Source organism: Elgaria multicarinata, chromosome 11 (assembly GCF_023053635.1).
Source record: "Elgaria multicarinata webbii isolate HBS135686 ecotype San Diego chromosome 11, rElgMul1.1.pri, whole genome shotgun sequence".
NCBI lineage: Eukaryota > Metazoa > Chordata > Lepidosauria > Squamata > Anguidae > Elgaria > Elgaria multicarinata.
Window position 1 is genome coordinate 30,259,950 of NC_086181.1, and position 27,982 is coordinate 30,287,931.

The 27,982-nt window shown below is 45.6% G+C and overlaps 1 protein-coding gene across 1 annotated transcript; it reads right to left on the reverse strand.

Moving 5' to 3' along the window:
- Nucleotides 1-1,056: 1,056 nt before the first annotated feature.
- On the reverse strand, nt 1,057-27,628 carry LOC134405648 (immunoglobulin superfamily member 1-like). Its single transcript, XM_063136891.1, has 12 exons — nt 27,581-27,628; nt 25,360-25,444; nt 21,285-21,575; nt 20,370-20,660; nt 19,776-19,880; nt 18,056-18,093; nt 16,808-16,942; nt 10,057-10,234; nt 9,865-9,900; nt 7,684-7,989; nt 6,937-7,221; nt 1,057-1,272 (listed from the first exon to the last, which is right to left on the reverse strand). Exons 1-12 carry the CDS (start codon nt 27,626-27,628, stop codon nt 1,163-1,165), a joined length of 1,908 nt encoding a protein of 635 aa, XP_062992961.1. The 3' UTR covers nt 1,057-1,162.
- Nucleotides 27,629-27,982: the final 354 nt, after the last annotated feature.

Here is a 27,982-nt window from a genome sequence, read left to right on the forward strand (position 1 = left end):
GCCATCGATTGTGAGACGCACACTAATTTCAGTACCACCAACAGAAAAAAAGCTTTGATTCTAAGAAATAATAAATGCACCCGCGATTCTAAGACGCACCCCATTTTTAGAGATCTTTATATGGGGAAAAAAGTGAGTCTTAGAATTGAAGAAATATGGTAGTTCCTTCTCATTCCCATTCTCATTCATACAACGTAGCAGGGTGAGCATGGTGAGGGGTGAGTAACAAACCTCTCTCATTGATGATGTTGGTTCTACCCAGCCCCCTACCCACTCGAATGTATGTTTTCCCCAGCACTGAAAAAACCCTGGGCTTTAGTGACAGCTGGCCCTGCTGAGTAACACTGGAACGAGCTCCCCAGAGAGGTCCGCCTGGCGCCTACACTGTACTCCTTTCGTCGCCAGCTGAAAACCTTTTTATTCACTCAGTATTTTAACACTTAATTTTAACTTAAATTTAAATTATACTGTTTTAATTCTGTATTTTAACCTTATATCCATTTTGCTGCCTGGTTTTATCCTGGTTGTGCTTTTTATACTGTATTTTGTATTTGTGTTTTTAACCTGTTGGTTGTTTTATGATGGTTTTAATTTTTGTGAACCGCCCAGAGCGCTTCGGCTATTGGGCGGTATTAAAATGTAATAAATAAATAAATAAATAAAGGTCAATTCACTGAGGGAAAGGGTCCATTGAGGGTGTTCTGCCCAGGGCCCCTCAAAACCTGGAGCTGGCGCACTGCAGGGTTTGAAAGTCATCCTTCACATGAGACCATTTCTATCCACGCAGTTTCTACAGAATAAAGCTGAGATCAAAGACAATGAAAAAGAGAGAGAGAGAGAGAAACCCTGGGCAGGATATGCCAGTTAATCTTGTTTTGATGACTGGAGATAAACAACAAGGGGTGGCTTTAAAAGGGGATTGGTCACATCCATGGAGGATATCAATGGCTACTAGTCCTGATGGCTATGTGCTGTGACCCGACTCAGGGACAGCCGGCCTACGTAAACCTCTTGATGGGGATCACATGTCCTTCTTGCAAGTTTACCGCAGGCTTTTCCACTGTGTGAACAGAACGCTGGACTGCCTGGACTTTTGCCCTGATCCAACATGCCTCGCCTTATGTCCCTACGTTCAAGAACGGCACTTGGTTGATGAAAGCTGCTACTTCCTCCAGCTGTACACAGCCTCAGTCACCACCAGCACCAAGGCAAGCAAGACCACGCCAGCCGCTGCCAAGCAGATGAATATCTCCACATCTTGGGTAGCTGCATCTGTAAAAGCCAGAAAGGGAAGAATTACGCAAATGCTGGCTGTAAAGGGAGTGGGGGAAGTGAGATTGCGACTAACTCCTTCTCTTCCATCAGTCAATTCCCATAGCCTCTCCCAACATGAACCTACCCATACACTACGCTCAACATCTAAGGTCCTTCTCCAAGTACCTACTCCGAGGGCCTTTTCAGTGGTGGCCCACCAATTATGGAATGATTTCCCCAACGAGGCTCGCCTGGCGCCAACATTGTTATCTTTTTGGCGCCAGGTTAAGACTTTTCTCTTCTCCCAGGCAGTTAACGACATATGCTGAGTTTTTAACTGACCCCAGAATAGCTGTTTTAAATGGATATTGCTGTTTTTATGCTTTAAAATTTTTGTATATTTGTTTTTAATGTTCACTGTTCTTAACTTTTGTAAACCACCCAGAGAGCTTCGGCTATGGGGCGGCAGATAAATGTAATAAATAAATAAATTTCTCTACACATAGGCCAGTATCCAGCGCTGCCTCTCTGCTTATGCTACAGATGCAGGGCTAGCATAAATGGTCCCTAGCAAAAAGCCAGTAGCACATCTTGGCATGACATCATTCCTCAGGAAGGCCATTAATTCCAGCATACACCATTGGCATTGCGCTAGTTGCTAACGAAAGTGCTATGTGAACAGCGCAAGTAGAGCAGCAGTATTGAATGGTGCCCATGCACACATTTATCTTTCTTTCCAGCTATGCAGGAATCTTTGTTCCGTGCGCTCCCTCTCTCTGCTAAACTTGCATTCTTTGCCAGTTATTATTATTATTATTATTATTATTATTATTATTATTATTTATTTATATATATAGCACCATCAATGTACATGGTGCTGTACAGAGTAAAACAGTAAATAGCAAGACCCTGCCGCATAGGCTTACATTCTAATAAAATCATAGTAAAGCAATAAGTAAAGCAACACTTAATTTTAACTTAAATTTACGTTATACTGTTTTAACTCTGTATTTTAACCTTATATCAATTTTGCTGCGTGGTTTTATCCTGGTTGTGCTTTTTATATTGTATTTTGTATTTGTGTTTTTAACTTGTTGGTTGTTTTATGATGGTTTTAATTTTTGTGAACCGCCCAGAGAGCTTCGGCTATTGGGCGGTATAAAAATGTAATAAATAAATAAATAAATAAATAAGGAGGGGAAGAGAATGCAAACAGGCACTGGGTAGGGTAAACAGGCACAGGGTAGGGTAAAACTAACAGTATAGAGTCCAAACAACATCAGGTTTTAAAAGCTTTAGGAAAAAGAAAAGTTTTTAGCTGAGCTTTAAAAGCTGCGATTGAACTTGTGGATCTCAGATGTTCTGGAAGAGCGTTCCAGGCGTAAGGGGCAGCAGAAGAAAATGGACGAAGCCGAGCAAGGGAAGTAGAGACCGCTGGGCAGGTGAGAAACATGGCATCAGAGGAACGAAGAGCATGAGCGGGGCAATAGTGTGAGATGAGAGAGGAGAGATAGGAAGGAGCTATTAATTGGGGGTGGGGGTGGGGAACCCAACAACATTTAACCCCCCTGTTTTTCAATAAAAAATCAAAGTGACTTAAAACCACTTTCATACTGCTTTCATAGTGCAATATCCTGCTTGGTGTAGATGAGACCTTAGGCCCTTTCTACACCTAAGGATTATCCCAGGAAAATGGAGGGATCGTCCCTGCCTGCTCCCGGGATCCCCTGTGTGTCATTTGGATGTACAATCCCAGGGGGAAAGGCAGGTGTAGAAGCAGCCATAAAATTGCCCGAGGAAGGGAAAGATGTCCTCAGGAGTTTCCTTTGTCAGCATCAGTGAAGAAAGTTTTATCTCATCAAAGTCAACAAACAAGTTCTAGCAGTTCTTCTCTCCATTAAAAACAGGCCTTTTGTAAAGCAAATGGGTCTTAACTGCGCATTCACAACCAGCCCCCCCCCCCCCCGCGTGCAAATAATTTGCATTACAAGACTGATAGCCCACATAAAAGCATAAGGACAGGCTGCTTGTTCATGCACTGGTTATTTCTCGGCTGGACTACTGCAACCTTCTTCTCTCTGGCCTTCCTTCTTCTCACATCAGTCCGTTGGTTTCTGTCCACCACTCTGCCGCTAAGATCATCTTCTTGGCTCGCCACTCTGACCATGTTACTCCACTTCTGAAATCTCTTCATTGGCTTCCAATTCACTTCAGAATCCAATATAAACTTCTCCTGTTGACCGTCAAAGCTTTTCACGGTCTAGCTCCTCCCTATCTCTCCTCTCTCATCTCACACTATTGCCCCACTTGTGCTCTTCGCTCCTCTGATGCCATGTTTCTCGCCTGCCCAAGGGTCTCTACTTCCCTTGCTCGGCTTCGTCCATTTTCTTCTGCTGCCCCTTACGCCTGGAACGCTCTTCCAGAACATCTGAGATCCACAAGTTCAATCGCAGCTTTTAAAGCTCAGCTAAAAACTTTTCTCTTTCCTAAAGCTTTTAAAACTTGATGCTGTTTGGACTTTATACTGTTATACTGTTAGTTTTACCCTACCTTGTGCCTGTTTGCTTTCTCTTCCCCTCCTTATCACTTTACTATGATTTTAATAGAATGTAAGCCTATGCGGCAGGGTCTTGCTATTTACTGTTTTACTCTGTACAGCACCATGTACATTGATGGTGCTATATAAATAAATAAATAATAATAATAATAATTTATTTATTTATTTTTTATTATACTTATATACCGCTCCCATAGCCAGGGCTCTCTGGGCGGTTTACAGAAATTCTAAAATTGAGATAAAAACAAGAATACAAAATTTAAAACTCTAAAACACAGTACATACACACGTAGAGCATTAAAAACCAATTAAAAACTAAACATGTGGGTAATTAGGATGTGCTTCTACACCTGCAGCACATCTCGGTGCACATCTCGGTGCAACCACGCTTTGCTGTTATTCCATTTGTGGTGACTTGTGGTGCTGTGTATGGTTCTTCATCCATGTTGGTCCCCACTCTTATGGCTGTCATAAAAACATTAGAACATAAGAAGAGCCTTGCTGGATCGCACGAAAGGCCAATCAGGTCCAGCTTTCTGTTCACACCGTGGCCAACCAGCTGTCAGCCACTGTCAGATAGAAACCCACAAGCAGGGGTTTCTATCTGACACTGGCACCCTTTTCCGTCAGCTGAGAGCTGAGAGGAGGAGATAAGTGCAAAGTCATCACTGTACAGAATCTGTCTTTTGGTTGTGCTAGCAAGATATTTATCTCCAGCAACAGAGTTACTTGGAGAGAGAGAGGGGGGGGGATCTACACTGCGTACTGAAGGCGCTTGCGTGTGCCTCCAGTGCACCCCGAAAACGATGGTGTAGATCATGCCCTGGAAGAGGCAGAGGAAGAGGCGGAGGAGGAGGAGGCTGGGGAATCCTTGCCGCCGCCGCCCACCTCCCCGCCGGCCTCCTGCTGCTGGGGAAAGAGCCACCCGGGTTGGAGAGCTTGGCGGAAGAAGCCGCCCCGCCTTCTTCCGCCGAGCTCTCCGCCCCGGTTGGCTCTTTCCCCGGCAACAGGAGGCCGACGGGGAGCTGGGCGGCGGTGGCGGCGGCAAGGACGCAGCCGGATTCCCCAGCCACCTCCTCCTCCGCCTCTCTGGGCAGGATCTATACCATCGTTTTCGGGGTGCACTGGAGGCGTACGCAAGCGCCTTCAGTACGCAGTGTAGATCCCCTCAGAGAGAGAGACTGCCTGATGTGGAAGAAGGAGACAAACTTTTTCCCCTTTCTGTTGAGTGTTATTCCTAGTCTTAAAGGGACAGCATCACCACAGACCACAGCCTCCTGAGCCATAACTGCTGCTTCATTCTTCCCTTGCTGCAACACCAGTGGAACGATCGCAGGTTTTACTTTTAATATTTTGTTTTGTTTTGTAGCAGTTCCTATCTTTTGGTAAGCATTCTGAAGTTAGAATATTTACAGACAGCTCGGTCATGTTGTAGCGTGGAAGGTTTCTGTGTCGGCCTCTGTGTGAACAGAACGCTGGACTAGACGGACCCTTGGTCTGATCCAGCAGGGCTCTACTAATGTTCTTGTGTTCTCATAACGTTTGCCTTGCAAAGCAGCCAGAAAGAAGAGGAAGAGAAGCACTGGGAAGTGACCTCAGAGCACCAGCTATTGGATTCGCAAAGGGACCTCATCCCAGTGAGCCCCAGCATCGCTACAAGCCTGCAGGTAAATGGTTATTGGATGAGCAATGTGCTTGGTGCTCACATACTCATCTTCTCCCACTTGTACCCTCAGCCTTCCCCCCAACCTGGTGCCTTCCAAAGGTGTTGGACTGTGAGTCACATCGTCCCCAGCCTCCCTATTGGCCATACTGGCTGGGGATGATGGAGGTTGTAGTCCACCACATTTGGAGGGCACCAGGTTGGGAAAAGGCTGCTTTACCTTATTTCAAAATAAAGAGCCAGCCCTTGATAATCAAGCCTGTGTAACTACTATCTGCAGTATGGGAGGAAGTGGCCTTCAAAGGGCTCCTCTAAACGAGAAAATTATTGCACACTCATGATTGGCCACTCACAGATGTTTTTGGGGTCAATTTCATGACATCATCAACAACGAGGACATCTCCCGCTGAATCCTCCAGAAATCCCAGGACAAAATGAACCACATTTAAAGTGGTAATAGCCAGGAAACAGGAGGATCTTCCACCACTAGATGGTGCTGTCTCAATAGACCTCAATGGAACTGAACAAAGGGGAAGAATTCAATTCAAACCCCTTGTTCACCCCTCTCCTCCCATGTAATTCAGCCCATAACAATCGTGCCAAAGAATCAAGAAGCACAAAAGCCCTGGGTAAACAATACTTTCCCTTTATGTAGAGATGCTCTAAGGCACCTAGTATATTGAGGACTCCAGGAGGGAATCTACACATCGTTGTGAGGGCGCTTACATGCGCCCCCAGTGCGCCCCCACAACGACTGTGTAGACCGAGAAAGAAGAGGCGGAGGAAGAGGCGGAAGAGGCGGCGGCTGGGGAACCGGCCGCGTCCTTGCCGCCGCCGCCGCCTCCCCGCCGGCCTCCTGCTGCCAGGGTAAGAGCCACCCGGGTCGGAGAGCTTGGCTTCCACTTCCGCCGAGCTCTCCGACCTGGGTGGCTCTTAGCCCGGCAGCAGGAGGCCGGTGGGGAGGCGGCGGCGGCAGCGGCAAGGACGCGGCCGGTACCCCAGCCGCCGCCTCCTCCGCCTCTTCCTCAGTCTCTTCTTTCTCAGTCTACACAGTCGTTGTGGGGGCGCACTGGGGGCGCATATAAGCGCCCTCACAACGATGTGTAGATTCCCTCCGAGTAGGTGATTGAGCCAAAGGACATAAGGATGTGGCATTTTGCTGCTACTGATATCTGCAAAAACCTTACTTGTTTAAGAACCACCCAGCCCCCCACAAAGCTGCACGAAATTACAAGAACCCATTCTTAGCTCATTCCGGTGCCACTTCCCTATCGTCCCCTAATGACAGCTCTCCTTGTTTGCGTTAGTCCTTCAGGTTGCACTGCTCTTTGTTACTGCCTATCCTGTTTTAGAGGAGCCCTTGGTGATGCTTCCTCAGCATCACCTTCTGCCACAATGAATAAAAAGATCCACTGGCGACATGACTAGGAAATGGGATGATATGCTACGATGTGTCACTTACCACTCAAAACGAGCTCTATGGGATCACTTGGCTCTGACCAGACAAACGGATTCTCTCTGCGGTGATATTGACAGCTGTAGTTCCCTGCATCCTCCAACTTCGCTGCAGAGAAAAGGAACTCAGTTGTGTCTTTCTCTGTCATCTGTGATGCTATCAGCGCCTTTGATTTGTGCAGGAAGAAGTTCAGATCATTCTCTGGCCCCTGGCACTCAATCATCATGTCCTTGCCTAGAACAAGTTGATCCCTAGGTCTTACATTGATGGATGGTTTGGGTAGGCTGGGATCTGGGTGATAAAAAAGAACAAGCCATGTTTGATCATCTAGCTACGTATCCTGCTGAAATAACAATGTCTTGAAGCACAATAATGATAAACACATGACTTCTATTATTAAATTATATTCCGCCTTTAAGGATACAAGTCCTCCCAATGTGGCTTACAAGCAAAGCCAAAATCAGCAGAGGTTGGTGGCTCCGATTTCGATGGGGCTGTATTCCATTCTAGGTTTTAATCAGAACCAGCAAGAACTCTAAAGGACCTACCCAAGGTGCTAAACCCTATCCCCAAAACTAGTTCAGTACCTTGGATAGCTTCTTTAGAGTTCTTGTTGGTACCTTTTTCGTCAATGCAGTTCCCCTATTTTGGCATGAAGATGTGGAAACTGCAAAACCCTCTGTGTGTGTGTGTTTGTGTGTGTGTGTGTGCCGGTTGTGAAAGTAGCATACAAGGAGTGATCCAGGCCCTTACCTGTTATATTGATGTAAACTTCATCACTTAGATATGAGCACCACCGTGTGGTATTTTGATTAAAGCAATACCTACACCAGTATTTCCCTGCATCTAGTTGTCTAGCCTTGACAATGGAAAATACAGCCTCACCCTCTTCTGCTTTCTTGAATGCCACATTGTGTGTTGAGGACGCCCCGGCTGCATACAGACTGAACTCTGCTTTATGAGGGTACTTTTCAGCCTTGCAGTGGATGGTGGCATTACCAAAGAGGGTGAGCACCTGGCCAGGGCTCACTGAGATGGAAGGCTTGTGATAAATGTTTCCTGAATGAGAATGAAAGGAAGAGTGAGATTCCGAAGGTGTAGCATTAGTAATAGTTTGATTAAATAACAAGGGAAATATTTGAATGCTCTGGAGGTCAACTAGGGTGATCATACGGAAAGGAGGACAGGGCTCCTGTATCCTTAACAGGTGCATAGAAAAGGGAATTTCAGCAGGGCCGGATCTACACTACTGCTTTAAAGCGCTTTATAACAGTTTTATAGTGCTTTAAAGTAGTTAAAGCACTTTATAACTGTTATAAAGCGCTTTAAAGCAGTAGTGTAGATCCGGCCCAGGTGTCCTTTGTATGCATGCAGCACTTGGTGAAATTCCCTCTTCAGCACAACAGTTAAAGCTGCAGTAGCTATACTAGAGTGACCAGATCCAAAAGACGGCAGGGCTCCTGCAGCTTTAACTGTTCTGATGAAGAGGGAATTTCTCCAGGTGTTGCATGCATACAAAGGACACTGCTGAAATTCCCTTTTCCATACAACTGTTAAAGATACAGGAGCCCTGTTCTCCTTTCCATATGGTCACCCTAGGTAAATATAAGACTGAAATGAGGTCAGAAGGTAAATAACCCCAGGTTTCATCTAAGTTTTTGTTTAGCCCTTGGAGCACATATTAATTAACCTAATTTCTTTAAAGTTTTGGTCAGCAATAATTTTTGCAATGCAGGCTGTATTTGGAAGGGGCAGCTATTTTTGGTTCTCTCTGATGACTCACCCTGGCATAAGCTTCCATCATAAGAATAGGAGGGCTGATGAGCCCATCTCCAAAGCAAGGTGCAATGGAAGAGGCGCTACAAGTTACCAATCAGCACTTGACACTAACCAAGTAGTCTAGAGATTTATTCTTTACCAGGCTTTTGGAGAGAGATGGACACATGGAATCAGTGTAATTCAGCCAACCTAACATCTACAATCTGTACCAACTCCCATGCTGTAGTACCAGACTAGCAAAATCAGCATGAGTGGTACTGTAAAAAGTTGGGTTGCCAACTGACCTGAAAACAACAGGCTGGCCTGCTCTGTGACTTTAACAATAGGTTGATGCTCAGGAATTTGCTGTTGAAGTTATTGACCGCATGGGGTACAATATTATTGTATACTAAATGATGCACAGCAAACTGGATTTATAAGTATGTCTGCATAGATGACCTGAAAAGTAAGCACTTCTACCAAATCACCAACCGTAGCTAGTTATCAGTACCTAGTTTGGCAGTACTAGGGTGACCATATGAAAAGGAGGACAGGGCTCCTGTATCTTTAACAGTTGTATTGAAAAGGGAATTTCAGCTGGTGTCATTTATATATATGGAGAACCTGCTGAAATTCCCTCTTCATCACAACAGTTAAAGCTTCAGGTACCCTGCCCTGCCCTCTTTTAAATCTGGTCACTCTAGTATAGCTCCTGCAGCTTTAACTGTGGTGATGAAGAGGGAATTTCACCAGGTTCCCCATATATACAAATGACACTTGCTGAAATCCCCTTTTCTATGCAACGGTTAAAGAAACAGGAGCCCTGTCCTCTTTTTCATATGGTCACCCTAGGCAGTACCATCTCCCTATTTAGCACCAGCTTTACTAGCAGAAGCAGAAGCCATGTGGAAGGACCTTATGGGAAGTTAAGTCAAATGCTGACTCTTCATTATAAGATTACTGTGGAGAAACTTACTTCCATATAACTGGGCAACAGACCAATAAAGTTGGTGCTAGATGAGAACTGTGTAGAACAGGGAGTGTTTGCAGATGCAAATTGTGATTGTGCAGGGATAAGAAAAACAGACTTGGTTGGGGGATGCCATGGCATTTCTTCCAATTCTGCTCCCACCCAATCCCTCCAAGACGAGTATCCTTTTGTCCTCTGATACTCACCTCTACATGTCTGCCACTGCATGGTCAGCCACCACCCTGGAAAGAAGGAAGGAAGATGGCTGAGCAACATGAACTGAAACTGGAAGACGCTTCATCCCACCTTCACTTTTATTCTGGTTCTCCCTCGAATTATCCCATTCCGTTGTTGTTGTTGAGCTCCATCACACCAGCCTCCGTGCCTCTGCCCTGCACCAGCGTATGCCCTGGGAGGGCTGGGCCTGGCTCCATGTCGCTCCGCTTGGGGGCTGCCGAGGGAGGCCCTGCTCCTTTTCTTCTTGCTCCTGTGCACACCCCGGGAAGGCTGGGCCTGCTCCGGACTCCGCGGCACTCGGGACTGCTGAGGGAGGCTGCTCTGCTCCTCGTCATCCCTCTGTGCCCCAGTGGCTAATCAAAGCTCAAGAGAAACCATTATTTCTGTGCTGCAAAATACGTCGCCATGAGGGGGGGGGAAAGACCCGTGATCACAGCTGGACGTGCTGCACGTTATCGGAGTGCTTCGCCCTGAAAGCAGACTATAACGTAGATGTCAAGTGAGTCCTTTGCATGCAATGCGCTGTCAATGCAGACTATTAGGCTGGTGTGATAAAGCTCATGATCTCTCAATGTCCCATCCTGACTTTGCACATCTGCTGGCCCTGACCCACCCACTACCTGCACAGTACTAACCATAGAAGAGGATGCTGAAAGAGAGCCTCATGTTGAAGGACCACTCAGCATGTACAGGTTCTTTGCGTTATGATAATATCATAGTCATCCCCGTATGCTAGGATGACCATATGGAGAGGAGGACAGGGCTCCTTTATCTTTAACAGTTGCGTAGAAAAGGGAATTTCAGCAGGTGTCATTTGTATGCATGCAGCACCTGGTGAAATTCCCTCTTCATCAGAACAGTTAAAGTTGCAGGAGCCCTGCCCTCTTTTGTACCTGTTCACTTTAAAAGGCAGGGCTCCTGCAGCTTTAACTGTTGTGTTGAAGAGGGAATTTCACCAGGTGCTGCATGCATACAAATGACACCTGCTGAAATTCCCTTTTCTACGCAACTGTTAAAGATAAAGGAGCCCTGTCCTCCTCTCCATATGGTCATCCTAGCATACGGGGATGACTATGATATTATCCATATGAAAAGGAGGACAGGGTTCCTGTATCTTTAACAGTTGCATAGAAAAGGGAATTTCAGCAGGTGTCATTTGTATATATGGGGAAATTCCTTGGTGAAATTCCCTCTTCATCACCACAGTTAAAGCTGCAGGAGCTATACTAGAGTGGCCAGATTTAAAAGAGGGCAGGGCACCTGCAGCTTTAACTGGTGTGATGAAGAGGAATTTTCACCAGGTTCTCGATATATACAAATGACACCTGGGGGGGGGGGATCTACACTATTGCTTTTAAAGCGCTTTAAAGCACTTTGAAAACATTTTGAAAACTGTATATGCAGTGTGTCCTGGGCCCCAACAGTTGTCAAAACTGTTCTAAAGTGCTTTAAAGCAGTAGTGTAGATTCCCCCCCTGCTGAAATTCCATTTTCAATTCAACTGTTAAAGATACAGGAGCCCTGTCCTCCTTTTCATATGGTCACCCTATATATATAAGCCCTGGGTCTTCTTCTAGATCTTTGCTGGATTAACAGGCTCTTGGTCCCACTGTGTGCTTAAAATCACTGAAGGTTTGAGCTTGCTCTATAGTCACAGCATATTGCCTATCAGCTGGAAAAGAAAAATGGAAGGAGTAGAATGCCCCACATGAGCCTATAAGAGCTTATAGCTTCCTGAAGGATAGTACAGCTAGCTGGCAGGCAGGATTCCTCAACAGGAGCACTTCTGTTAAGAGGTGCTGCAACATTTTGTTACAGATTCTACTTGTAATCAATACCTGACCATTTGCTTTCCAAGCTGAAATATGCTGCCTGTGGTGAGGTATCCCACCCGCCCAATGTCAGGGCTGTTCCTGCATTTATGGGTTGGAGTTGCAGGATGACTATGAAGGGTATGGGGATCCTTTTATGTTGTGTGAATAATAAATGTAGGGTGACCATATGGAAAGGAGGACAGGGCTCCCGTATCCTTAGCTGTTGTAAAGCGAAGGGAATTTCAGCAGGGGTCATTTGTATGCAAACAGCACCTAGTGAAATTCCCTCTTCATCACCACAGTTAAAGCTGCAGGAGCCCTGCCCTCTTTTGCATGTGTCTCCCCCCAGTATGCCCACTATTACATGAAGAAGGGAAAATCCCAAGGCTGGATGAGAAGTCTTGTTATCTGCTCGCATCCAGGCTCCCCCTGATGCATTGTATGAATCGGAATGGGGAAGGGAAGGAGCTAATGCAACTGATCTCTATTGTTATAAAGCAGAGATGCAGAGCTGTGCATCAGCAAAGTAAAGAATAAAAGCTCCTTCCAGGTTCAGATATAGACTGAAGTGAACTAACGCAGCATCAGAGAAGCTAATTAACACAACAAAAGAGAAGCGAAGTAAGGGTGTAATAAGGAAGGAACAAATTATGGCTCTCAATGGCTAGGAAAGGGAGTGATGGGGGGAAGGGGCAGCCCCAGCCCTTGACCAGGTCATGGACAGGTCACAGACATGACCAGGATTTAACGCTGAGGAATGGGGGCCCACTGCGACTTTTCGAGGCAGAAGAGGGATGATTAGGAGCGTAGTGTGAATGGGATTGGGAAGGAATTAATGCGGCAGATGGTTGATTCAGTTGCCCAGATGAATAAAACTCAAGTTTGCAACTGCATATACTATCCTTCTCAGCTGGCCTTCCTTGCCCTGTTCTTGGCCGGCCTGTTTCTCTGTTCTTCCTTCTCTTCTGCAGTTTCTCTTTTGTGTTCAAGCCTAGGCTGTTTCTTCTCCCATCCCCACAGGGCAAGATGTTTCCTCAGATGCTGGGAGCTAGACAGTGGTCACTCACTAACTTGTGTCTGCTTCTTCTCTGATCTCCATCAGGGCAAGATGTTCCTCAAAAGCTCTTCTGGTGGAAATTAAATTGCCTTTGGGGTGGAAGATTTCATAAATATTTCAGTAAATAAACTTCCTTGTCCAGGCAGACCAGTGAAAGAGGGCTCACTGGGGGAAGTGACGCCTGAGGTCATCTAGCCCAAAGGTCCCCCAAAACCTGAAACAGATTGTCGCTCCAGAACGTTTAATTGAAAAATTCTTTCACATCTTTGTTTGGTACTATTTATTGTCCACAACTTCACCAAATTCTATCTAGGGAGCAACACTTTTCTGCTGATAAAGACATTAATAGACCTTCACTCTCTACTCAATACAAACACCCCAAAGCTTATCCCATAATAGTCCAATAGAGTGTGGCATGGGGCTGTCCTGTCTCTAAGAACATAGCTGTAGCTTCCTGTGCTTCACATACAAACATAGGCGTGCACAAGGGGTGTGCTAGATGTGCCCAGGCACATCCTAATGTCTCAAGCAGTAAATGTTGAATTGAGGGGGGCATTGAGTAGGGATTGAGAGGAGGATCCAGATACAGTGGAAGAACCACTGCCTCTGAGAGAGCATCATTGCTCCCAGCAGCAGGAGCAAAAAGGAATTGCTCTGTTGGGAGCCTCTCTGCCAGGAGCCACACTTCAAAGAGGCCAGGAGGAGGGCCCCTGAAGGCTCATATCACCTTGTAAGCTCCTCCTCCAGCCAGTGTCATCACAAAGCCCCACCAATGCTGGGGCTTGAGGAACGTCTCCTCATTCCTCTCCCCACCACTTGCAATGGCCCTCCCGTGGTCAGGCAAGCTGAACGCTGAGTAGGGCATCAGTGTATAAATTAATAAATAACAATGTCCTTTATGACCTTTAAAATAAATAAATCCCTGAGTGCACACCGTAATGAAATGTGCTGCATACAAACACATCATATCTGTTAAATAAGAGGTGTTTCATTTCTAGTACAGATTCTCATGAAATTCATGGAAACAGGAATTAGCCAGAATGGGTACAATGTAAAACTGGGACAATAACTACAGAGTCTCCACTTTCCATGGTTTTCTACTTCAGATGCTATTTAGAACTGGCAACAACAGAAGATCTAACCAAAACGTGTTGTCAAGAATAGCACTCTAGGTTGGGTTCTCTGACTGAGGCCTTAGCTAGACCTAAGGTTTATCCTGGGATCATCCCTGTTCATGTAAATGACACACAGGGGATCCTGGGAGCAGGCAGGGACAACCCTGGGATGATCCCGAGATAAACCTTAGGTCTAGCTAAGGCCTGAGAGGTCATGTCGAAAGTTCCCTCTGGTTGCCCCATCCATCGGGCCAAGCTCACTGGTACAAAGCGATGTCACCACTGATGAATTTCTTATCTCAAGGCAGCTTGGGCAGCTCCAGCGCTCAAGGCCATAGTTAGGTCTCATTTATTGGGTCAAATAATTTCAGATGTGTTCCTGCGAGGAAATTACCCCTTCCCTCGTGGGTCTGGGAGTAGTCTTGGCCTGGGATTGGCTTCCACAAATCTACCTTGACTTGCCAGGAACTGGAAGATGGAAAGGGAGATGGAGACCTACCTAGTGGTATTCATGTTCCAATGTCAACTTCTTGTGTGTTTGTGCATTCTTGAACCTTGGCTGGGGCCCTTTTCTATGGGAGACCCTTAATTCGATATTGCATGGAATAGGTTCGACTAGTGTTTTATCATTTTGCTTGGGGTATTGTTTCAGAGGTTCTCTGTGATTCTCTGTATAACCTTTTTCACCCCTTTTCCATCTTAATAAACTAATTATCTATCCTTAGAACTGTGTGTGCCTCCATGTACTAGTTTCAGTGCCTTTTTGCTGGGTGTGTTGCTACCGTGTAACATAACAGGCTTAGGGCTTAAAATAGAGCTTGAACCCTTATTTTTAAGTACCCCCTGTAAGGGTAAGGTAAGGGTTAATTGGACCTTGGGACTGGCATGTCTTTTAATGTATGAATTTTATGGTTTTTTATGGTTCTTAGGAGGGGAGATAAGAACCAGGCTGATGCATGAGGGGGAGAAGACCAGAGCCAGGCCAATTGTAACTGTCCGGTGTCCTTGAGTGATTAACCATTCCGGGCTGAAGTGTGAAGAAACTCCACGCATCAAAGCTGAAGGGAGGGGGGAAGGAGTAAAAAGAATAGTATAAAGACCCCCCTGTGAAAGGAACAGGGAGGTGTCAGCTGAGTCTGGTCTGGGTGACGTATGATTTTGTAGCTTTAGTTTGTAGCTTGCTTGCTCTGGGTTCTTACACTTTTATGCATGTTTTATTAAGTTTTATTCTGCTAATCCCATGTATTCTTACCCTTTTCCAAATAAATGGTCTTAAACCTCATTTGTATGAGCCGTGAGTGTCTGGCCCGGGGATCCGTGCTAAATCCAGTCAAGAAGCCAGCGGGTTGCTGGGCGCTTTTCCTTTACACCCCCAAGAGGGGATGCCTGGATTTTTGTGAAATCTGTCCTGTGTATGTTTTGTAGATTGTGCGGTTTCATTCGTTCCAGTATCCGCTCATAGATTCAAATTTTTAAAAATTCATTATGCGGAAAAATAATTCTGTAAGAGGATTTACATAATTTACATCAATACTTAGTGTAGTGTCCCCCATTCCATTCAACTTTTGCCTCCATATATTTTCTAGTCTTAGCAGAAACATGCATATTTTCCTACAAATAAACTTGGGTAAATTTCAGGAAAGTAAAAAATATATATGAAAGTCCATGGACTCCATGCAGCCTGAGGAGGACAGTCCACAGCAGATTCCACAGGTCAAATTCTTAGAAATCCAAACTTATTTTAGTCCATTTTGAAATTCTCCAGAATCCCTAGCCCCAAACATGTCTGGGTGGCCCACGATTCCCCTGACTCAGACTGAAAGGGATGAAACAGGGGTGGCAGCGGAAGCCTATTGATTCTTTGTCAACCCTGCCCACCTTAGAGTGCATTTGGGCAACTCCCATTCTCCCTTCACACATGTGTTGTGTCTGTTTTAAAAATAAAAAAGGACAGATAAATAAACATTTCTTAGCTAGGGGATACAATGACTACCATACAGTCCTGGCCAGTGAAGTAGCTCACAGGGTGAAACCCCTGGCTGCCACAGTATGGTCTAGAGGGGGAGGAGCTTTCCTACAGCTAATTTTAGGTACCTGGAAGTGGTGGAGGAGGCATGGGGCTACATTCGCTTTATGCAAGAGGACTTTCCCCACGTGCCTTGCAGCCTTCTCTTCTCCTCCCACACCCACTTCAAAATCTGCTCAAGGATTGGGTGGAAAGGGGGACAGGGCTCCTGTATCTTTAACAGTTGTATTGAAAGGGGAATTTCAGCAGGTGTCATGTGTATGCATGCAGCACCTGGTGAAATTCCCCCTTCATCACAACAGTTAAAGCTGCAGGAGCCCTGCCCTCTTGACCAGCTACAAAAGCGGCAAGGTTCCTGCCGCTTTAACTGTTGTGATGAAGGGGGAATTTCACCAGGTGCTGCATGCATACAAATGACACCTGCTGAAATTCCCCTTTCAATACAACTGTTAAAGAAACAGGAGCCCTGTCCTCTTTTTCATAAGGTCACCCTACTGCCAGGGATGGGCAGAAGGCTGCAGAAGTTAAGGGAAGACTGATTCGCCAATAATTTTCATTCCACTGGCAGGATGATACCATTGCTAGTACACTGTTTCTGATTGGATGGCCTCCTACTCCTACTCCATCACCACCCCCATTTCTCTAACTACAGAGGTGAATATGATCTGGCCACTGTATTTGTAGTCGCTGGCTGTCTCCTTGGGCCATTCTAGTGTACCTTTAAGAAATTCCAAGCAGCTACAATTCCAGGTGCATGGTTGTGTGGAGAAAATAAGTAAGGCTTGCATGCATGAACCGGCCTGCATGAAACTCTGGAGGTTCATGGTCCCAGAACATCCCCACCTCCCATAAACAAAAGAAGCCTTTCCTACTAGCCCTCCCTGATTCAGTCTTTGGCTACTGATGCATAGACACAAGAGTCAGGGACAATGCCAGGATTGACTGCTTGCTTGGTTTTCGTTGGCTGATGGTTCAGTTCAGCATAGGAGACACCATCTGGGTCATCTGGGTCTTCTCCAGCATCAGGTTCTAAGGGCTAGAGAAGAAAAAAGCAAGACTTAGAGCATTTCTACATAAGGCTGTTAATTGCTGTATCTATAGGGTGAGCATATGAAAAGGAGGATGGGGCTCCTGTATCTTTAACAGTTGTAATGAAAAGGGGAAATTCAGCAGGGGGGATTCTACACGCCGTACTGAGGCCGCTTCCATGCGCCCCCAGTGCGGCCCCAAAGCGATCGTGTAACTTGCCTGGAGCGGAGAGCTCGGCGGAAGAAGGCAGGGTGGAGAGCGGCTCTCCACCCCGCCTTCTTCCGCCGAGCTATCCGTCCCGGCCGGCGAGGAAGTAGGTGGGTGGCCGCGGCAGCAAGGACGCCTCTTCCTCGTCTCTTCTCCAGGCAAGTTACACGATCACTTTGGGGCCGCACTGGGGGCGCATGGAAGCGCCCTCAGTACGGCATGTAGAATCCCCCCAAGTGTCATTTCTATATATGGAGAACCTGGTGAAATTCCCTCTTTTAAGAACTTTTAAACAACTGTGAGTAGGGAATCACATGTATAATAAATGAATCATCTAGAAAAGCTGTTAGGGTACAATTCTGCAACCCCTTCCTCCAGAGCAATTACAATTGAAATGAAAGTGGGTAGTCTATTTGGATTCTGGATTGCAGTTCCACATAACAGGAGGGGTTGCCAGCAGATTTCCTGAAGTACATGACCCTCTTTCCCCACCTCCATTGAAACTATCCTGCTGGTGGTAAAACACACACACATTGCCAGATAGGATCATACATAGCCATTCCTAAAGAAGTACAAGACTGTACCCTTGCTAGCACTTCTAGTATTATATTGAATAAGATTTCACTGCAACTGCCATTGCTATGCACACATTGTTTTTCCCAATAGAGACACAGGGCTAGAACTAAGCTCCTACCAATGTCAATGGAACATTTTAGCCAATGGTGGCTATCAGTTTTGATACCAGATGTTCAGGTTGTGTTCTACAGTAGCTCCACCATCTCTCTCCATGGGAATTCCTCTGGTTTGGAAGGCCATATTAGAAATCAATTTATTTATTTAAGTGCTATGATTTTTTTTTTAGTTATAATCATGATAAGGGTAACAAGAAATTGTTGATGGGAAAATCTCTTACCACACTCACTGGTTGATCTTCTTCACTGGCCAAGGACCCTGCAGATTAGAGATATTCTTGAGATTCTGGGCCTAATTTGTTTTTAATTATAACTATCCCTCCCAGTGTGAACTTTGTATTGGTGGAGGAGGCCTCTTGCTTCATATCTGTTGGGCTTGATATAGTATACAGTAGGAAAATGTTGCACCGAGAAAATCCCAAATCAGTGTTTGGAAATTTCATCTGATTTTAAAATAGTTAACCTGGAGCTCACCGTTCTGATAACTAGGGTGACCATATGGAAAGGAGGACTGGTCTCCTGTATCTTTAACAGTTGTATAGAAAAAGGAATTTCAACAGGTCTCATTTGTTTGCAGGCAGCACCTGGTGAAATTGTCTCTTCGTTACAACAGTTAAAGCTGCAGGAGCCCTGCCCTCTTCTGTAAAGTCCTTAATGGTCTGGGGCTAAAGCAGTGGTGGGTAACTGTTAGCCTGTGAGCCAGAAGTGTCCTAAATGCCTTTCGTTCTGGCCCATGGACTACTTTCCTTGCTCCCCCACCATCAACAAATTACTTACAAATTCAGCTCCCTTTTGCATATCCAAAGCCTAATTGCTACATAGGGGACACCATTTTGGGGAAGAGGCACTGGTACCACCACTAGCTTTTATTATTAGGCTTTTTTTAATGCTTTAAGCCACCTTGAGGATTGATTTTCCTATTTATTATGCAGTGGACTAGTGGGGTAGAAATAAATAAGTCTTCTATGGTGCATTTCTTCAACCTCTTTGAATTAAGCCAGGGAGGGCAACTTGTGGCCCTTCAGTCTTGGCCTCTAACTCTGATAAGCCCTAGCCAGCATGGCCAATGCCATGGTGAAGGGTAATGAGAGTTTTAGGCCAGAACATCTGGAGGCCCACAAGTTGCTCACCCCTGAATTAAGCCAATTTTCATACACATCTTTGTTTGTTTTCCATAATTCTGCTTCTGCATTGGCCAAGTCAGGAAGCCACACAGGATACTGCAGACCTCTCCTTCTGACCACAAGAAATCTTTCTCTCCCCCAAACATAGGGTGACCATATTTGGGAAACCAAAAAAGAGGACACCTAGTGTGTGTGTGGGGAAGCAGCTTTCTGAGTCCTGCAGAAAATACGTTATTCCCCCGCCACCTTAAAGAACCCGATTGGAGTGGAGGAGGGGAAAGGATTCTGCACCACCACCATCCACTCCAATTGGGGCCTTTTCTATAATGTCCACGAATGACCCACTTTCCCCTTTAAGACCTCAATTGGAGCTCGGGGTGGGGGAATGACGTGCCTCAAGAAAGCATGTCATTCCCTCCTGCCATGCTAATGGCAGCCTTAAAGGGGAAGGTGTGTCATTCCAGGACATTATTGAAAATTATAGAAAATCCCCCCTGACACCATGGAAAGAACAAAAACCAGGACAAATCCGGGGAAATCCTGACAGTTGGTCACCCTACCCAAACACTTTTACGCCTCTCTTTGCAACCACAAGGGCTAGAAATATGTGTCATCTTAAAACAAAAAAGTGGCCGTTGTGTCTCTGACATTGTTGGGCATGGGACAAACTGCAAAATGGAGCCTTCTTAACACTTGTCCGTGATCATTGAGGTGGTATGGACCATGCATGGTCTGGTGTTTACTTTGGATATTTATAAGCTGCCCTATAACAATGTTCACAGTCATGACAAAGTGATACACCCAGAGCTTCACTTACCCTTTCTCCTTTTTCTGTACAATACAAAGGCAAACAACAAGAGAACCAGAAGAAGAAGAAGGCCTGCAGCAGATATGTATGCCCAAATGGTTGTGATGGATCCACCTGCAAAACCATGGGGATCTTGAGTTAGAACGCAGCTACTAGAGGAACCTAGGAAGCTGTTCTATACAGTATTGGACCATTAGTCCATCCTTCTCGGTGTTGTCTGCACTGGCTGCCCACAACTCTCCAGGGTTTCAAGTAGGTGTCTTTCCAGCCCTGGAGATGACATGGATTGAACCTGGAGCCTTTTCCATGTGAAGTATGTGTCCTTCCACAGAGTTACAGCCTTTCCCCATCACCCAAAGGCAGCGTCCCATGGCTGCTCATGGGCACACACACACACACACGGACACATGCCCTTTTCTCCATTTAGATCTCTCTCCAGCTTCTGGAGCACCCTTAAGGCAGCCCCACATAGAGCGCATTGCAGATCTTCTTAATGGCAACATCAAGAGCATGCCCAAGGCAGTATGTGACAGAAATTGCAGGAGGCAGTTAGGGAATGGAGCTGTGAGTTTGCTGGATCAGGGAGGTTATCTTCATAAATACTGAACTCACCCAACTCCAAAGAGTCACTTGGCTTTGACCAGACAAATGGATTTCTTCTGCGGCAATACTGGCAGGTGTAGGTCTCTGCATCCTCCAAACTCACCATGGAGAAAGGAAACTCAGCTGTGTCTCTCTCTGGCTCTGCAGCCCGTGATGCTATCTGCTCTCCTGATTTATGAAGGGCAAAGATGAGATCTTTTTCTGGCCCCTTGCACACAATGGTAACATTCTCACCTGGAGTGCTCTGTCCTCTCAGTATCATCTTGATGGAGGGTTTGGAAAGGCTGGTGTCTAGGGACAGCAAGAATTGAATGAAGCTTTATATTGCTTTCCGTGTAAAGCCTACATCTCTGGTTGAATCCAAGCACAAGATTTTGATAACGGAAGAATCTCAGGCCTTAGCTAGACCTAAGGTTTATCCTGGGGTCATCCCAGGGTTGTCCCTGCCTGCTCCCAGGATATCCTGTGTGTCACTTGGATGCACAAGAACAATCCTGGGACAATCCCGGGATATAGGACTGGTGTAGACATGCCCTATAAGATCAGGAAGAATTCAAAAGGAAAGCTTTATATTGCTTTCCATGTAAACCACATCTCTGGTTGAATCCAAGCACAAGATTTTGCTAATAAAAGACACACCTCCATTGCCAATTATAAAGGATGTATAGCAATAAGCCTCAGTGTGTCCATCCCTTGTCTCAGGACAATGACATGTTAAATTCTGTAAGTCTAAAGTAACATACTAAACATGTTTCAGCTGTACCATGCACGTATATGGACTTGTTGAATTCAGAAATATATAAGTATCTAAGGGACAGAGCCTGGTTCTACAAGGCCACCCTCATATTCAAAATATAAAGCTCTTTGTAGTCTTTTTTATGAAGATAATGCAGAAGAACTGGGCTATGCCCTCACCTGTAATGTTGATGTAGGTTTCTTTTCTAAAGTCTGAGCAGACTCGGTAATTATTGCAATACCTACATGAGTAGATCCCTCCATCCAATTGGCTGGCATTGACAATGGAAAATACAGCTTCATCAGATGCAGTTTTCTCCTGGTGTATAGTCTTCCAATTTGGCTGTTTTTTGTTAAAATAGAACATTCCATCTGAATATTTTTTCATTTTGCAATGGATGGTAACATTTCCCCCTAGAGCAACCATGCCACTGGGGATCACAGAGATGGAAGGGTTAGGATACGATTGCCCTGGATGAGAAAAAGATGGACAAGGGTGAGATTTGGAAGGAGGGGCATCTGCAAAGCTTTGTTTTCAGACAGGTTTTTTTTTTTTTATCATTCAATAGCCCTGCCTCAGACACATAATTTTACAGAAGTTCCAGTTGACATTGTCTTCCATTTGTTACCCTCCAGTGCTTTCCTAGTGAAGTGTCCATCTTTTTCTTTCCACCAAACATCCGATAAGGAGGAAAAGATGGAATAACTGCACAATATCTTCTGACTGGTCTTGCTATAAGTAGTCCATCTGGAAACAACTCCCGTAAAATGAGAAGAGCATTGAAAAATGCAGACTTCAAGCTGGTGTGAGGAAGTAGTATTTCTGTTTTGTGTAACCCCTTCCCCCCCTTCATATGTTTTAATGTGATTTTAGACTGTAAGCCTCTAGGCAGGTTTTTGCTGTTTTATTTGTATATTCTGTACAGCACCAAGTACACTGTTGATGCTATATAAATAAATAAAATAATAATAATGATTTGCGAACAATGTCAAATGCATTTTGACAAAAGGGGAGAACTAAAACAAACTATACTACTGAGTAGATATATACCTTGTTATTATTATTTTTTAAATCATCCTTCTAAATAACCGCAGGATAGTGTAACATTTAAGTCTTTATTTGTGAAATTAACCAACAAGGGATAAGTTTAACCAATTTCCTTGGAAATCTGTTCTCAGCAGCATCAGCATCAGCATCAACAACACCTTCAACAGGGGGGACATACTTGGAATAGCACAAGACAGGCCGGCTGCATTGGCTCCACCCACTTATTCATTCCACATGAGCTCAGAGAAGCAATGGGCCCTTCCACACGCCCAATGTGGAAGAAAAGAGTGCAAGGGGGGGGGGGGAATCTACCACAGTTCTACTCTTATTTTTATGTCTAGAAGTGGGCAGCTAAAACACATTAAAGAAATGTACCATGGGTAGGAGGACAGGGCTCCTGTATCTTTAACAGTAGGGTGACCAACTGTCAGGATTTCCCCGGATTTGTCCTGGTTTTTGTTCTTTCCATGGTGTCAGGGGGGATTTTCTATAATTTTCAATAATGTCCTGGAATGACACACCTTCCCCTTTAAGGCTGCCATTAGCATGGCAGGAGGGAGTGACATGCTTTCTTGAGGCACATCATTCCCCCACCGGAGCTCCAATTGAGGTCTTAAAGGGGAAAGTGGGTCATTCGTGGACATTATAGAAAAGGCCCCAATTGGAGTGGATGGTGGTGGTGCAGAACGAAATCCTTTCCCCTCCTCCACTCCAATCGGGTTCTTTAAGGTGGCGGGGGAATAACGTACTTTCTGCAGGACTCAGAAAGCTGCTTCCCCCCCACACACTAGGAGTCCTCTTTTTTGGTTTCCCAAATATGGTCACCCTATTAAATGTGTGCTGTAAAATCAGACATGTGACCAAGGCTATGTTTGGGTGGGCACAACCCCTTGGTACTGGACCATGTTGGGGTCGACCCCTTGGGGGCGACCATGTTGTCCTCCTTTTTGGTTTCCAAAATATGGTCACCCTATTTAACAGTTGCACAGAAAAGGGAATTTCAGAAGGTGTCATTTGTATATATTGGGATACTTTCCATAGCTCCGTCAATTTGCACTTTGGAAACCTCAAACTCGCCACCATGATCGCTTGTCCAGGGATACATACACACGCCAAGACTCAAGGCAATCCCAGTGGCAGAGCCCGGTAAAGGACCAAGGGAGAGGGGGACCTTACCTGCCTCCGTCCGCGGTCCGTCGCCGTCTTCAATTGAGCCTGCGGTTCCACCAGGAAGTCTGGGCCGCAAGCGGCCCAGGCTTCCTGGTAGAACCGCGGGCTCAATTGAAGACGCCGACGGACTGCGGACGGAGGCAGGTAAAGGAGAGGAGGGCGGGGAGGGGGGTTACCGGGCCCTGCCGCCATCACCGCATGGGTGACAGCTACAGCGGCAGGGCCCGGTAAACCCCACTTACCTTTCCGACGGAGCTCCGGATCGAGGCGAAGGATCCGCCTTCACCTCGATCCTGACTTAAGGGCAGGCGAAGCCCCCCGCTCTGCTCCTGCTTCTCCGGTCCGATTAGAAGCGGCACACATCCCTAATTTAAAGCTGCAGGAGTTATACTAGAGTGACCAGATTTAAAAGAGGGCAGGGCACCTGCAGCTTTAACTGTTGTGATGAAGGGGAAATTTCACCTGGGGCACTTCCACACGTCGTTCTCAGGGCGCTTCCATCCGCCCCCAGTGCACCCCGAAAACGATCGTGTAACTTGGCTGTAAAAGAGACAAGGAAGAAGCGTCCTTGCCGCCACCGCCGCCACCCAACTTCCTCCTCGCCGGCCGGGACGGAGAGCTCAGCGGAAGAAGGCGGAGTGGAGAGCACCCCGCCTTCTTCTGCCGAGCTCTCCGAGCCGGCAGGCGAGGAGGGAGTTGGATGGTGGCCCCGGCAAGGACGCTTCTTCCTCGTCTCTTTTACAGGCAAGTTACACGATCGTTTTCGGGGTGCACTGGGGGCAGATGGAAGCGCCCTGAGAATGACGTGTGGAAGTGCCCCAGGTTCTCCATATATACAAATGACACCTGCAGAAATTTCCTTTTCCATCCAACTGTTAAAGATACAGGAACCCTGTCCTCCTTTTCATATGGTCACCCTATTATCACCTAAATATCCCAGATCAAGATACAGTGAATATGACAACACAAGGGGGTGATTGAAAAAATGGTGGCTGTCCATTCTATAAAACCAGCAAGTGGGCAAGGGCCACAGTTCAGTGGCAGAGCATATGTTTTGCATGCAGAAGGTTCCTGGTTCAACCTCTGGAATTTCCAGGTAGGATTCTCTCTATCAGGATGACTCCTGCTTGAAGCCCCAGAGAGTCATTCCCAGTCAACATGGACAACACTGAGCTAGATTGATGAATGATCTGATTACAGCAGCCACCAGTGTCAACCACGTGCCACGCTACTTACTACATAGTTCGGCACTACCACTACAATGTTTTCTGCTTATTTGTCATGACCATGCACAACAGATTAAAGAGCACTGTGGTCAGAGATGGTAGCTGACATCACTGCCAGATTATTCTGGATTCCCAACGGGTGAATGACTGAGATCCGTGTAAAGTGGCCAGAGGCACAGGAGGTTGGGGCTCCTGCACTGTTCATAGCTGTGTAGAACAGGGAAAGTTTGGCATGTGCCTTTCCTAGTGCAGGACTTAGAAAAAAAGTTTTGGATTTTTTCATCCTGTTTTTTCTGGAATTATCCTCATTATCTACCCATACTATCTTCCTGCGGGTATTACCAGTAAAGAGGCCCTGTTTTCAAAGTATTCAAGCACCAGTTGAGCTGTAGCTCAACTTTTTAAACTTTTTAAGCTAAGAGGGGGAGAAGAAAGGAGACCTTCAACCACATTGTAACTTAATTTGGGAAGGGCCACACCTTGGCGGTAGAGCACCTGCTTTGCCTACAGAAGGTCCCCCATTCCATCCTTGGTATCTCCAGGTAGGGCTGGGAAATCCTGCTGCCTGGAGAACCACCGCCAGTCAAGGTAGAAAATGTTGAGCTAAATGGGACAAAGGTCTGGCTTCACATAAGGCAGCTTCCTATGTTCCCATGGATTTTTAAGTACTATGAGCCCCACTTAAAAGTCAAATGGCTTTTGCACAAACACCCACCCACAGGTCCCCAAATCCCCACTCCCATCTTTATTGAAAATAAAATATCTGTCAATAGTATAGGAGTATGGATCATTTAACAATATTGATACTCACCTCTAGATGTCCACCACTGCCCGGTCAGCCACCATCCTGGAAAGGAGATGAATCCATTAGTGGCACAATAACAGAGCAACAAGAACTAACACTGAGTCTGAGATCATCTCACTTTGCCCAAGAGCACTTATGACCCCGTTACCCTTCCTAGGTGGGATACCAACCAAGAAAAAGGATGTTGGAAGAGAATCTCATGTTGAAGGGCTGCTCAATGGTGTCGCCCGCACCGTCTTTTTCGTGGTTCTGCTGTTCCACAAGCAAAGATTTGTGCTGAGGGCCGCTGCTCATACAATCCAACAGTGATTAGTCTGCCACTTCTTCTCAACTACATAGAATATCTCTGTGACCTCACAGTTTCTGCTCACAGTCAGCACACTCTGTTGCCTAACAAACCACATCCCTTATTGAGCTGCACGCACAGCGCACACAAAAAGAAACTGAGAAAGGCGCAGGACATCTGCATTTGAGGTGCATCAAAATTCAGATCTAGAATTCCCCAGTGTTTCTTTGAAGAGTAAGGAGGATTCCTCAGCAGCACAATCGGGGCCAAGGGAATTCAGGGCTCTTCTACACCAAGCAGGATATTCCACTATGAAAGCAGTATATAAAAGGCAGGAGCTACACCAAGCAGGATACAGAGGTATGAAAGTGGTATATGGTATGTGTCAAAGGACCCCAATAGTGGTCAGTGCACTTCAATACCGCTATAAAGCAGTAGTGTGGCTCCTGCTTTTTATATACCACTTTCATAGTGGAATGTCCTGTTTGGTGTAGATGTGCCCACAGTCTCATTAAAAGAATCGGGACCTCAGAGCTGGAGTGTACTTGAATCCTGCTTTACCTCCTGCCTCTGGGATAGATATGGAACAGTTTAGCTACAATTGGACAGGAAGCCTAAACTCCTATCCTGTGACTTGGAGAAGATCAAGCCTTCATTGGTTTGGCACACAAGGAGAATAAGGCTCAGACATTGAGCATAAGTACAGTACCCCAGCCACTACCTAGGTTTCTATACAAACTCCAGTCATTGATAAACCATAGACCACCCAATCCAGCCTTCTCCAACCTGGAGCTCTGCAGAGGTTTTGGATTGCAATTCCTGAACATTGGCCATGCAAGCTGGGGCTGCTAGGTGTTGTAGTTCAAAATATCTGGAGTACACAAGATTAGGAAAGGCTGTCATAACAGGACCTGAAGGTTTCTGGCATCATAGAAACCTCACCTCCCACTGAGTGTGTAGGATTTGGCCTTGAGGAGATAAGCTCTGGAGAGGGCTGACTTCCAGCTGGGGAATCATCTGTGAGAGCTTCCTCCTCCACTGGTACAGGCAGGCTGGCTGGTGTCTGGCACTGAGGCTTCTAGTTCTGAATCTGATTCTGATTGATTACCTGAAACACCTTCTCCCAAAACAGGGCAGTAGGGTTAGGGTAAACATGACACATATTTACTGGACACATAATTATTAATTCCTCTTCTTCCACCACTTTTCTGCTCTCTTACATTTCATCTGCCCACCAATTCACCGTTCCAGAAAAACCACGAAAAGTTTCAGCATTGTAGTTATCATCATACATAGATATTCTGATTGAACCAGAACTTCTCAGAGGTTGACCTGGGATCCCAGGAAACATAATCTTAATGGATCCATCATGTATTATTATTATTATTATTATTATTATTATTATTATTATTATTTGCATTTCGATACTGGCCAATAGCTGAAGATCCCTGGACAGTTCAATATACACTAATGAACATTCTGGATACCTTTGGCAAATTTGTCCCATGGTTTGCATCATTCAAAATCCCTTTTCAGACTTTGATAAACCTAATTGGTATGTTATCTATACTACCTATACTATATTTTTAGCCAATTGTCAGTTGATGGAATGCACATTCTTATTAGCAGTTTTGCAAAAGTAATAAACCAAATAGAAGTTGCTTTCCTTGAGCCTTTAGCAGAGATCCAGAAATATGTCAGTAATATGAACTCTGGATAATAACATCACAGAATCACTGGCATATCTGATCCTTTTAATAATATCTTTCCAGAAATATACAGTGCATACATATGTCAAGACATGCAAAATTCCAGTAGCCATCCAGTTGCCATTGATGCGGAAAACATTGTGGCCAGCCCCTGGGTTACTCAAGTCGGTACAAAGGAGGCAACATCAGGTCCAAGCCACAGAGAAAGAGGACAATGAGAAGAAGTCAGTACTGGGAGGTCTTTGTCTATCTCAATATTGTTCCAGGCGAAGCAGTGCATGGCCTGTTTAGTGAGCCTTCCTTGAGGCCATTTCTGTATACACAAAGCCCCCATCTATACAACAACTTGATTGCTCCACATTAAATATAAACCTGAATTTTCATTGATTTGAATCTAGCTGAAGAGTGTCATACTGCAGCATCTACAGCGATTTATTTCTTGAATTTTTTTAGAGTGCAGTTATAAATGCACAAACGCATATACGATGGGACGATGCTATGGAGGAGAGATGATAGAAGCTATACATTTTATATGCGAAGCTCCGGAGATTCATATATAGACAAACTGGGAGGGGGGAGAGGAACAAGGCAGCAGAATCAGAGAATTCAAGCGAACCAACGAGGCAGCTGATAG

Bases quoted from the DNA above. Each gene is read 5' to 3' on its own strand.
- LOC134405648 (XM_063136891.1), bottom strand. From the start codon at position 27,628: ATGCACTGCTTCGCCTGGAACAATATTGAGATAGACAAAGACCTCCCA. The intron at 10,235-16,807 runs GTAGCCAAAGAC...ACTGGGGCACAG, and splicing joins ACTCTTGTGTCTATGCATCA to AGGGATGACGAGGAGCAGAG. The intron at 7,990-9,864 runs GTGAGTATCAGA...ATTCTCATTCAG, and splicing joins GCAGTGGCAGACATGTAGAG to GAAACATTTATCACAAGCCT.